The 12,812-nt window shown below is 36.5% G+C and overlaps 1 protein-coding gene across 12 annotated transcripts in view; it reads right to left on the reverse strand.

Moving 5' to 3' along the window:
- AKT3 (AKT serine/threonine kinase 3) overlaps positions 1–12,812 on the reverse strand; it is a 363,939-nt gene that overhangs the window by 340,321 nt on the left and 10,806 nt on the right. For 11 of the 12 annotated variants that reach the window (XM_066236840.1, XM_066236795.1, XM_066236763.1 and 8 more), the window contains exon 2: positions 11,981–12,136. The exons of the other annotated variant lie outside the window; for it this stretch is intronic. In XM_066236840.1, coding sequence (XP_066092937.1) covers positions 11,981–12,026 — 46 coding nt within the window. In that variant the 5' untranslated portion in view covers positions 12,027–12,136. The remainder of the gene's footprint in view (positions 1–11,980; positions 12,137–12,812) is intronic. 12 annotated transcript variants of the gene reach the window in all.

Below are 12,812 nucleotides of genomic sequence, written 5' to 3' on the forward strand. Positions count from 1 at the left end.
CAAACAATCCAATAAAAAAATGGGAAGAGGATATGAACAGACACTTCTCCCAGGAAGAAATACAAATGGCCAACAGATATATGAAAAGATGCTCATCTTCTTTAGTTATTAGAGAAATGCAAATCAAAACTGCAATGAGATACCACCTCACACCTGTTAGATTAGCTATTATTAACAAGACAGGTAATAGCAAATGTTGGAGAGGCTGTGGAGAAAAAGGAACCCTCATCCACTGTTGGTGGGAATGTAAAGTAGTACAACCATTATGGAAGAAAGTATGGTGGTTCCTCAAGAAACTGAAAATAGAACTACCTTATGACCCAGCAATCCCTCTACTGGGTATATATCCCAAAAACTCAGAAACATTAATACGTCAAGACACATGCAGCCCCATGTTCATTGCAGCATTGTTCATAGTGGCCAGGACATGGAAACAACCAAAAAGCCCGTCAATAGATGACTGGATAAAGAAGATGTGGCACATATACATTATGGAATACTACTCAGCCATAAGAAATGATGACATCGGATCATTTACAGCAAAATGGTGAGATCTTGATAATATGATACAAAGCGAAATAAGTAAATCAGAAAAAACCAGGAACTGCATTATTCCATACGTAGGTGGGACATAAAAGTGAAACTAAGAGACATTGATAAGAGTGTGGTGGTTGGGGGGGGGGGGGGAAGGGAGAGGGAAAGGGGGAGGGGCACAAAGAAAACTAGATAGGTGACAGAGGACAATCTGACTTTGGGTGATGGGTATGCAACATAATTGAAAGACAAGATAACCTGGACTTGTTATCTTTGAATATATGTATCCTGATTTATTGATGTTGCCCCATTAAAAAAATAAAATTATTAAAAAAAAAAAAAACAATGGAGACTAGAAGAAAATGAAATGATATCTCTAAAATGATACAAGAGCCCTGGCCGGTTGGCTCAGCGGTAGAGCGTTGGCCTAGCGTGCGGAGGACCCGGGTTTGATTCCCGGCCAGGGCACATAGGAGAAGCGCCCATTTGCTTCTCCACCCCTCCGCCGCGCCTTCCTCTCTGTCTCTCTCTTCCCCTCCCGCAGCCAAGGCTCCATTGGAGCAAAGATGGCCCGGGCGCTGGGGATGGCTCTGTGGCCTCTGCCCCAGGCGCTAGAGTGGCTCTGGTCGCAACATGGCGACGCCCAGGAGGGTCGCAACATGGCGACGCCCAGGATGGGCAGAGCATCGCCCCCTGGTGGGCAGAGTATCGCCCCCTGGTGGGCGTGCCGGGTGGATCCCGGTCGGGCGCATGCGGGAGTCTGTCTGACTGTCTCTCCCTGTTTCCAGCTTCAGAAAAATGCAAAAAAACAAAACAAAACAAAATGATACAAGAAACACAACTACCAAAGTACAATTCTATATACAATAAAAAAATTCTTCAAAAATGAAAACATTTTAAGATAAAAAAATGAGTGTACTGGTCACCCACAGATCTGCTCTAAAAGAAATGCTGGAGGGAGCTCGTTAGGCTAAAGGAAAATCATATTAGACAAAAACTCCAATCTATAGGAAGAAACAAAAAAAGTTTTAAAAACTGAAAATAAATATATATTAAAGCTATAGTTTTCGTGTTTTTCTTTAAAAAACATAAAACAAAAATTAAAACATTGTTTTTCCGGGTTTATTACATATTTCTATCTAAATATTTATATGTGAGAAGAGTAGCACAAAGTACTCAAGGGATAGATAAATACAACTATAGTATTACATGGATCTTATGTTTCACATGAAGTAGTAAAATATTAACCCAATATAGACTGTGATAAACTAGGGATAAATATAGTAATCCCAAGAACAGGGTTTCTCAACCTCAGCACCACTGACAATTTGGAGTGGAAAACTTTTTTGTTTGGGGAAGACTGTCCTGAGCACAGGAAAATATTTAGCAGCACCTTGGCCTCTAACCACTAGTACCAGTAGCACCCTCACCCTTACTCATGACAATCAAAACTGTCTCTGGCATTGCCAAATGTCCCCAGGGAGTAAAATAACACAGGTTGAAAACCACTGCCCACAACAACCACTAAATAAGTAATACAAGCTAAAATAATGACAGAGCAATGTTTCTCAAAGTTTTTTTTTTTTCATTATGGCCCACCTAACAAGCTTTCTTTACTTTTTTTCCTAATCCCTTTAGCTTCCCACATGAATTTTGAATATCACAGACATATCTTAAATTGTTTATATAATGTGCCCCAATGGAGATGCATGAACATTGTAGTATCTAAGTTTTTTCACACTCTCCTCCAAGAACCAATTATTCCTCCTTAGAGGAGATATCCCCCCCATAAAGAATGCATACTGATAAAGAATTTAAATGAAATACTAAAAAAATTCAGGCCCTGGCCTATTGGCTCAGTGGTAGAGCATCGGCCCAGCATGTGGAAGGCCTGGTGTTGGTTCCTGGGCAGGACACACAGGAGAAGCACCCATCTGCTTCTCCACCTTTCCCCCTCCCACTTCTCTTTCCCTCTTTTTCCCCCTTCTACAGCCATGGCTCAAATGGTTCAAGCAATTTGGCCCCAGGTGCTGAGAATGACTCCATGGCCACACCTCAGGCATTAAAATAGTTTGGTTGCTAAGCAATGGAGCAGTGGTCCCAGATGGGCAGAGCATCGCCCTGTAGGGCGCTTGCCAGGTGGATCCCAATCAGGACACATACAGAAGTCTGTCTCTGTCTCCCCACCTCTCACTTAATAATAATAATAATAATTAAAAAATTCAATTAGACCAATAGAAGGCAAAATAAATATAAAGAAGTTTTTAATGGGACAAAAGAAAAATAACAAATGTTAGACCTAAATGTAACCACATAAACAATAACACTGACTATAGTTTTTTTTAAATAAGAGGCATAACTAACAAGCCAACAACAGAGGAAAAACAGAATAGTAAAAAAAAACACCAAAAAAAACCTAAATCCAAAAAAAGCAAGACTATAAAAAGGAACAAAGAACACATGACAAATAGGAAACTCAGTCATGTCAATAATTCCATTAATAAATATGAATGGTCTAAACACACCCAATTATAAAGGGTAAAGACTGTTAAATGACATTTAAAAAAAAATTAGACCCAGACATATACTGTCTGCAAAAAAGGCAGTTTAAATAGAATACATGGATAGGCTAAATGTAAAAGGACATTTAAAGAACATGTAAGATGCAAACATCAATCATAAAAAATATGAAATGATTTAGTATCAGACACATGAATTTCAAGACAAAGAGCATTACCAAAAAATAAAAATGAACATTTCATAAAAGGGAAAGATGTAATCTATTAAGACAATATAATAATAAATATGAATGCATCTAATAACAGAGCTTCAAAATATATAAAGCAAAACAGGCAGAATAAAGAAACAAATTCACAACAAGCCCTGGCCAGTTGGCTCATGGTAGAGTGTCAGCCTGGCATGTCAATGTCCAGGTTCGATTCCCCATTAGGGCACACAAGAGAAGTGCCCATCTGCTTCTCCCTGCCTCTCCTCTCTTGCTTCTCACTCTCTCTCTCCCTTCTCATTCTGCAGCCATGGCTCAATTGGAGCAAGTTGGACCCAGGCACTGAGAATCACTCCATGGCCTCCACAGCCTCAGGTGTTAAGAAGAGCTCGGTTGCTGAGCAACAGAGCATCACCCCCTAGTGGGCTTGCCAGGTGGATCCTGGTCTGGGCACATGGGGGAGTCTGTCTCTCCCTCCTCTCCTCTCTCTGAATTAAAAAAAAAAGAAAGAAAAGAAACAAATTCACAACCATAGTTGGGAGATTTTACCCCTCCTTTAGTAACTGATAGAACTAAAGAAAAAAATCAGTAAAGCTACAGATGACTATCATCCATCATAGCCACACATTTATAAAACACTTCACCCACAACAGCACAAAATCAAGGTAGACCATATGGTGGACCATTAAAAAAATATCACAAAAAAATTCAAATGAGTAAAGTTTTACAGAGTATTTTATGTAATTACAATCAAATGTAAAACAAATTCGTAGCATTAAGATACTAAAAAACCCTATATATTTTTAAATTAAACAATACTCTTCTAAATAATCCAAGGTTCAAAGAAATCACAAGGGAATTTAAAAACATTAATACTAAATGACAATGAAAATATGGGACACAGTTTAGCAGTGAAGTAAGATAAATTCATAGCTTTAAATGCTTATATTTCTTAAAAAGAAAGGTTTAAAATCAGTGATATAATTATACTATTTTACCTAACGAAGCTATAAAAAAGCCTGACCTGTGGTGGCACAGTGGACATAACATTGACCTGAAATGCTGAGGTCATCCGGTTAAGGCACATAACAAGCAGCAACTATGAGTTGATGCTTCCCACTCCTTCACTATCTTCACTGCAGATATTAAGAACAACTTCATGGCTAATAAATAAAAAACTGTGATGAAATGGACAAATTCCTTAAAAAACACAATTTACCCAAACCGACACAAGATGAAACAGAAAATGTGAATAGCCATATATTTATTAAAGAAATGTAATTAGGGCCCTGGCCGGTTGGCTCAGTGATAAGAGTGTCGGCCTGGCGTGTAGAGGTCCCGGGTTCGATTCCCGGCCAGGGCACACAGGAGAAACGCCCATCTGCTTCTCCACCCCTCCCCCTCTCCTTCCTCTCTGTCTCTCTCTTCCCCTCCCACATCCAAGGCTCCATTGGAGCAAAGATGGCGCGGGCGCTGGGGATGGCTCCTTGGCCTCTGCCCCAGGCGCTAGAGTGGCTCTGGTCGCGACAGAGCGACGCCCCGGAGGGGCAGAGCATCGCCCCCTGGTGGGCAGAGCGTCGCCCCCTGGTGGGCGTGCCAGGTGGATCCCGGTCGGGCGCATGCGGGAGTCTGTCTGACTGTCTATCCCCGTTTCCAGCTTCAGAAAAATACAAAAAAAAAAAAAAAAAAAATGGAATTAATCATCAAAATTCTCCAACCCAGATGGCTTCACTGATAAATTTTATCAAACATACAAGGAAGAAATTAAATCCATCTAATGCAAATCCCTTCATAAAGTAAGGAGGAGGAAATACTTTCTCCTATTACAACCTATTTTATGAGACTAGGATAACCATTATACCATCTGGTATATGCGGGGTAAAAAAAGAAAGAAAGATCCTTAACTCCTAACACAATATTAATAAATCAAAATGGTAAAATGGTTAATATATTCAAGGTAATAATATATCATGACCCAGTGGGATTTATTTCAGTAATGAAAGTAATACACCATATTAACAGAATGAAAAAGTCAAATGGTCATTCCAATAGATATGGGAAAATCTTTCAAAAAAATGAAACACCAACTCATGATAAAAACTCTCAGCAAACTAGGACTAGAAAGGAACTTTCTCAACCTGATAAAGGGCAGTAATGGAAAACCTACAGCTAATATGATACTAAAGTAAATGCTTTCCCAAAAAAATGAGAATTAAGGCAAAAATGTCCACTCTCACAATTTTATTCAACATTGCACTAGAGATCCTAACCAGTAAAGTAAAACCAGAGAAGTTTATCAAAGGCATAAAGATTGGAATAGAAGCAAAATTGAGGCTCTTTGTGGATGACTTGATCATCTACATAGGAAATTTTAAAAGTAATTAACATTGATAAGAATTGAACAATGTTGCAGGATAAAGTCAAAACAAAACTCAACTGCTGATTAGGAAAGGTATGTATGTGTGTAACAGCAACTTGACAATTCTGTAACTCTAGAATGCTTCTGAAAGTTTATCATTTGATGGTTCTCTGCATTTGGTTCACTTCCTTGAAATTTTCAAAACAAATTAATTGACACTATAAGAAAAACTAATTTCACATCGTAAATACATTAAACCACAGTTTTAATGTCATTACCAATTTTAACTTTTCCATGTTTCTTCTGCATTTACAACATCAATAGTCAAAGTGAGCCTCTCTAAAGTATCATGCGGTTCATACAGTCACTACCACAGCTCTTCACGCTCTTTGGAAAATGCTTGCTACTGAGTAGTAAACAGGAAATCATATGGTCATTTTCTTTTTCCTTAATCACTTCATAATTTGTTTCAAAAGTCACTTGATGAATAAAACAAGAACAAAAGTACACAAGTACATACAAAATAAAGGAGAGGAAAGGCCCCTGGACTTGGATGAGTGGCCCCAAGATTGTGCATTTTGTGTTCTGTAACAACCTAAAATTGACTACAACACAACAATCACATATTCAAACATAACTCAGTTTACAATTTTTATGTTACCAAAGTATATTTTGCATAGTGAGATCAAGCTATTTTTTAAAATAAATTTGTAATTGTATAAAGTTTTAGCTTGGACTTATCAAATACTAATATTCTAGTTCACTGAAACAAACCATTTCTTAGACTATAAGACAAATAGTATAACTCAAATGACAGTTTACAGATATCCCTGAATCAGAAACTACAAGTGTAAGGCAAACTAAGGAAAAAGTCCTTTGAAAGCACAAACTGGTAACATACACAGAACACAACCTGGAGGCTCAATCTGTTAGATATCAATATAAGAATAGGTTCAAGATTTTAACACATGCACAAAGCATTTTCCCCAATCAAAATGTTTTTAATGATAAAACCAGCTTTCAATATGTACCAATTTCTTTTTTTTTAAGATTTTATTTATTGATTTTAGAGAGAGGAGAGAGAGAGAGAAAGTGGTGAAGGAGGAGCAAGAAGCACCAACTAGTATAGTAGCTTCTCATATGTGCCTTGACCCAGGTTTTGAACCGGCAACCTCAGTGTTCCAGGTCGATGCTCCAACTAATGCACCACCACAGGTCAGGCAATATGTACCCATTTCAAAGCAGTAAGGTTATGAGTTAACTAGAAATACATTTCATGTTTTAATCTGTTATCAAGGAACTGGCTGTCCACATTTATAAGAGACCACATACTTAAGGTTTTAAAGAAAAAATACTAATTAAGCAAAAAAATATTCTAATTTACAATAAGCCCTTGATTAATAGTATTGCAATCTACTTCACTGTATAAGTTAGATCTTTTAGGATGGTTAAACTTTATTAAAGCAGTGTTTCTCCAGAGCAAATATTACCACTAGCTATAATGGAACAAAACAAGAAAGTAAATCTGACATCTAGTTTAGAGATATCAAATCACCTGGAGTATACTTTATAGGGTGGTCTTAAAAGGACATAATTTAACAAGTGTGCAATATATATGCAGATGACTCCTGTGCCAATGTACAGCCAAACTGTGAGGTGCTCTGCTAAGACCACCAAGGAGGAAAATGCAGACAATACTTTTGACTCTATGTTTGCTACATATTTCTTCTACTGTCTTTTTTTAAATTCTTTTCCAAGAGAGAGGAGGGGAGATAGTGAGACAGTCCCGCAAGCACCCCAACCAGGATTCACCTGGCAACCCTGTTTGTGGCCGATGCTCTGCCCATCTGAGGCCATGCTTGCAACCAAGCTATTTTTAGCACCTGAAGTTTACTGTCATTTCTAACATCAACTATAGTATATTAATGTGTTACCTCAGTTAATACTCACCATTCTTTAATTGCTCCAAAAAAGTACAGAAATAAAGGTGGCACTATTGTAAGCCACCAATGACAAAGTTAGGAAACCATTTATGTGACACCATATCAGTAATTATCTTTAAGTCTTTTTTTCCTTTTCCTGGTAGATATTTACTAAAGGACAGCTTATTTTCATTAAAAATACAAATAAAACAAGATTAGATCTGAATAGGAGTTAATAAGAACTGATTTAGCAATACAGATTTGATAGAAGACTGACCAAGTATGGGCTATATTATAATGTTTTATATCAATACCCCTTATTAATAGTTTAATAGTTTAAAAACACTCCTCTACATACATTATCTTGTAACACTTAAAACTACATGGTGAGGTAAAGACAAAAGATAATGGTCATATTTTTTCTTTTCTTTTTTTTGTTATTTTTCCGAAGTTAGAAGCGAGGAGGCAGTCAGATTCCCGCATATGCCCAACCGGATCCACCTGGCATGCCCACCAGGTGGCAATGCTCTGCCCATCTGGGGAGTTGCTCCGTTGCAGCTGGAGCCATTCTAGCACCTGAGGCAGAGGCCATGAAGCTGTCCTCAGCGCCCAGGGCCAACTTTGGTCCAATGGAGCCCTGGCTACAGGAGGGGAAGAGAGAGACAGAGAAGGAAAGGGGAAAGGGTGGAGAAGCAGATGGGCGCTTCTCCTGTGTGCCCTGACCAGGAATCAAACCTGGGACTTCCACATACCAGGCCGACACTTCACCATTGAGCCAACCGGCCAGGGACTCATATTTATTCTTTTTTTTTATTTTCTTTTTTTTTTTTCATATTTATTCTTAAATGAGTATACCAAAGTTGCAGTGATAATCACCTGCCCAGAGTAAACTCGCAGCAACTAATAACGCTCTCTTAAAAGGAATCCCTTGAAGCAAAATATAGCCAAACACTAAGAGATTATATAGTGAAATTTACTTAACTAAAACACAAATTTATTATTTAAAAATACTGAAGATCTTTGAAGGGATAAATTAAGAATGTTGGAGGAAAAAATGCCCAATTTGGTTCCTCCTAATGTTTCAACTAATGCTTTCAAGAGCACAGTTAAACCTCTTCATCACAAATCTTGAGTACCAACAATGTATAAGAAATCCATTTGTCTATGAACGCCATCACACTCATCAAACGACTTTATTTAGTAATTAATATTATTTACATAGCATAATATTGATTACTACTTTTTGTTATCAAGTAAAACTATTAAAACTTGATGATATAAAATGTTAAAATTGACATAAATTGGGAAAGGAATGTGAAGAACTCAAGAGTAAGACTGTGAGAGGTACTAATTTTTCTTAATGTATAAAGTGGCAAGATTATGCCTAAATAATTTATAGAATGATGCAAACAAGAGCCAGACATTTAACCATAAAGGCAAAAAAAGAAAAAAAAGAATGAAGAGAATAAGTATTAAAAATGAAATTGTTTATTTTTTCACAAGGGGGATAAGACCAGATCACTTAAGATCGGTATCTCACTTGTACATGGACTTTAATGAACTAATTAAACTGATGTACGCAACAAAAACAGAGACATGAATACATGGACAGACTGATGACTGTCACAGGGGAGGGGCTTGGGGAACTGTGAACAGAAGGTGAAGGGATTAAACAAACATGCACACACACACATATGTAACACGAAGACACAGACAACAAAGAGTGTGATGACAGCAAGAGAAACGGGACTCGGAGTAGATGCAGGTGGGCAAAAAGATGGAAGGTGAGAAGAGACTCTGCTTAGGGCAATGGGCACACGATGCAGTGTGCAGATGATATTTTATTGAGTTCCAGACCTGAATCTGTACCCCAATAAATTCAATTAAAAAAGAAATAAATAAAAATAAAGTTTAGGCACATTTTATATAAAATTGGAATTATCAGTAGGAGAATTAAAAAGAAAAAAAGGTCTAAAATGGTGACCTCTAAGGAGAGAAACTTGTTGGAAAAGGTAGAGGGTAGAAAGATGTTTATTTTTCATTTTATACCTTTGTGTATAATTCAAATTCTTGTGTTATAAGGTCATTACTTCCCCAAATTAATACAGGTGCACACATGCTCACACACACACATGGACACACAAACACTAGAATCCTCTGTCCCTAACCAATGCAGAGAAAACATCAAGAAATTCTTTGTGATTTATTTTCCTTTTTCTATCTCATGTACTATTTATTATATACCAACCTTCTATACTGGCATTTTAGAGGAGACGCAATTATCATATTTCCCCATGTAAAAGATGCACTTTTTTTCAAAAAATTTGGGGTCTAAAAACTGGGTGCGTCTTATACAGTGGTTGTAGATTTTTTTTACTTGCATTTCCTGCTTTTTTGCGCTTGTTTTTGCACTCATTGTTGAAGAAAGTGATCCATCATCAGACTCAGATGAAGCCAAGCTAATGGATGGGAGTTTTGACAGTGATGAGTTGTATGAATTTTATGATGAATAAAACTTAAGTTCAATAACTTCATGTAATACATTTTTTTTCAAATTTCGGGCCCCAAGATTAAGGTGCATCTTATATATGGGAGCATTTTATACATGGGGAAATATGGTAATTAAACATACTGGACCAGTACCCTAAACCTTTGATTACACATGATGATAGCAACAGTTTACCTTATGTTAAAATTGTCAAAACACATCCACATCCAGTATCTTATTTAATCTTCACAACAATCTTGTGAGAACAGATTTTAGAGATTAATAAAGTAAAACTCTAATAGGCTTAAGTGACATGCCACCCCAAAAAAAAACAAAGGAATAAAAATATAAATAGACAAGTTTAAAAAGAAACCAAAAAATACCTTCCTTCATACTTTCCAAATTTCTAATATAAGACTAACATAAAAGAATTAAGCATCACAAATGGTCGACCACTTTGGAACACAGTTCAGCAGTGTTTACAAGGTTAAACACACACTTACCAGATGGCCCAGCAATCTCATTCCTAGGTTATTGCCCAAGAAGAATAAAGACATATCAGACAAAAACATGCATACAGATGTTTTCAGCAGCTTAATTCATAATAGTCAAAAACTAGAAACAACCCAAATGTCCATCAACTGGTGAAAAGATCAATTCTAGAATGTCCAGACAGCAGAATACTACTCAACAATAAAAAGGAACAAACTAATGATATGCACAACATAGATGAATCTTAAAAGTATTATTCAATGTGAAAGTAGTCAGACACACAAGGACTACATATTATATGTTCCTACTTATATGAAATTCTAGAAAAGCAAAATTATAGTAGCAACATATTAATGATTACCAAGAGAATGCAGAAACTTTTTCAGGTGATAGAAATGTTCTATGTCATGACTATAATATGTTATACTGCTGTAAAAATTCAGCAAAATTCATCAAAGTATACACTTAAAATTGATGAATTTTATTATATGTAAATAACTCAATAGGGTGACTTTTAAAAACTCAGTAATTCATAATCACATTTAACTACCATCAACAGCTTTTCAACATAGGTATGAACCACAGAATTTAAAAGAATATTAAGATCACTATTTAAGATGCAACTTTTAACCAGAAGAGAGATATACAGTAACTTAAAAGTCCTGAGAACAAACCAGCCCTCATCCTACTCAACTTGGCCAAGTGGATAAACAGTAGTTGCCTGGCAACTAATCTAAACTCGAGATTTCTAACAAACACATGAGATTAGCAGGTGATCTCAGAGAGGATAAAATAAGCTTTACATTGAAGAGTTCTTCCTTTAAAATTACAAAAGTATAATAATGCAATTGAATTCTTTATCTAAAGTAGGAGTGAACTTGTAATACTAAAAGTAGATCATGAAAAATAAAACATTCTAAACATTAACACACACACAAACCCTTTTCTTATCTGGTCTTTTACTTCAGGACTTTCCTTACCTATTCTTGGGATTGTGGTGCCTGTGAGTTTGTGGGTGAACCCTCCCTTTACTACTTCTAGCCCATCCCCACTGACCACACTGACTTCACTGAATAATTGTATTGATGTTTACATGTCTTGAAATGCATACAAGTTAGATACTTTTTCAGATATTAAATCATTCTAAAGATTTCTCTCTGGATTGTAGAGTCTGCAGACAACACAGAAAAATACAACACGAATTTTCTGTAACATACATGCATACAACATACCAGAAAGCCAAACTTGATTATAAATGATAAAAATCAAGAATTACAAAGAATCTCTACATAACAAGCAAATTCCTAACACACATGTTAAATATCACTTCCCTCTTACTGGACATAGTATGTCACAGTTTACTCTGGTTAACAGGATCAGAAAAAATATCAACTTCCAGGACACCACTCACTGTTAGCACACTTACCAACCATATGAGTTTGGTTTTGTTGAACACTTACCCCTCTTCTGAACCCAACCTTCTTTCACAATGGTAACATCGCTCATGATGGCTCCCCTCTAGCCCCCAACTTGGAGAAATGGTACTTTGTATATCAGCTTTGGGGTTTGGATTCTCTGCTGCTGCTGCCCTTCCCACTCTCTAGTGATGACTCAGCCTGGAAGGAAGTATTGAAGAAAGAATTTCTTTTTTTTCCATTCTTGCAACTCACATAAGCAATAACAAACAACTAATTCTTTGTAAATGTCTTCAACTGGTCTGACCTCACATAAAAGTCTAGCTCTTCAAACTGGGGGACTTATTTATTAAATAGTTGTATAATGAATGCATTTCCCTGGTCTTGTGACAGATTTCAAATGATAGTGAAACTTCTAACCTAAGAGGTTGCAATAAAAAGAAAAGGCTTAAGAAAATCGCTGCCACACCTACACAAATAATACAGAAAATTTGTTTGGTGATGTGTGTTTGAGGTGAAAGGGAAGAGAATGAAAGCTAAGTGGACTAAAAGTAAATTTTCATCTATGTCGAGTTTCAAAATCTCTGTAAATTTAAAAATACAGGAAAGTAATTGTGACTATTTTTAATTGCTATATTTTATGTAAAATACCACATGCTACAAAACCAAAATGTATGCTTACTCTGACTCATTCTAAGAAATGTCTTAGGTTGATTACAATGAGTAAAATATTATAAACAATATAAAATCAATTCTTTTTTAAAGTAGGCGAAGTGAAACAAAGGGAATCAAAGTGAGACAAAGTATGGAGTACTCAAAATGTGTCAAGAACTCACACAGGCACTTTATTATCCTTAGGTAATCTTCACAATAACCT

Source organism: Saccopteryx bilineata, chromosome 1 (assembly GCF_036850765.1).
Source record: "Saccopteryx bilineata isolate mSacBil1 chromosome 1, mSacBil1_pri_phased_curated, whole genome shotgun sequence".
Lineage (NCBI taxonomy): Eukaryota > Metazoa > Chordata > Mammalia > Chiroptera > Emballonuridae > Saccopteryx > Saccopteryx bilineata.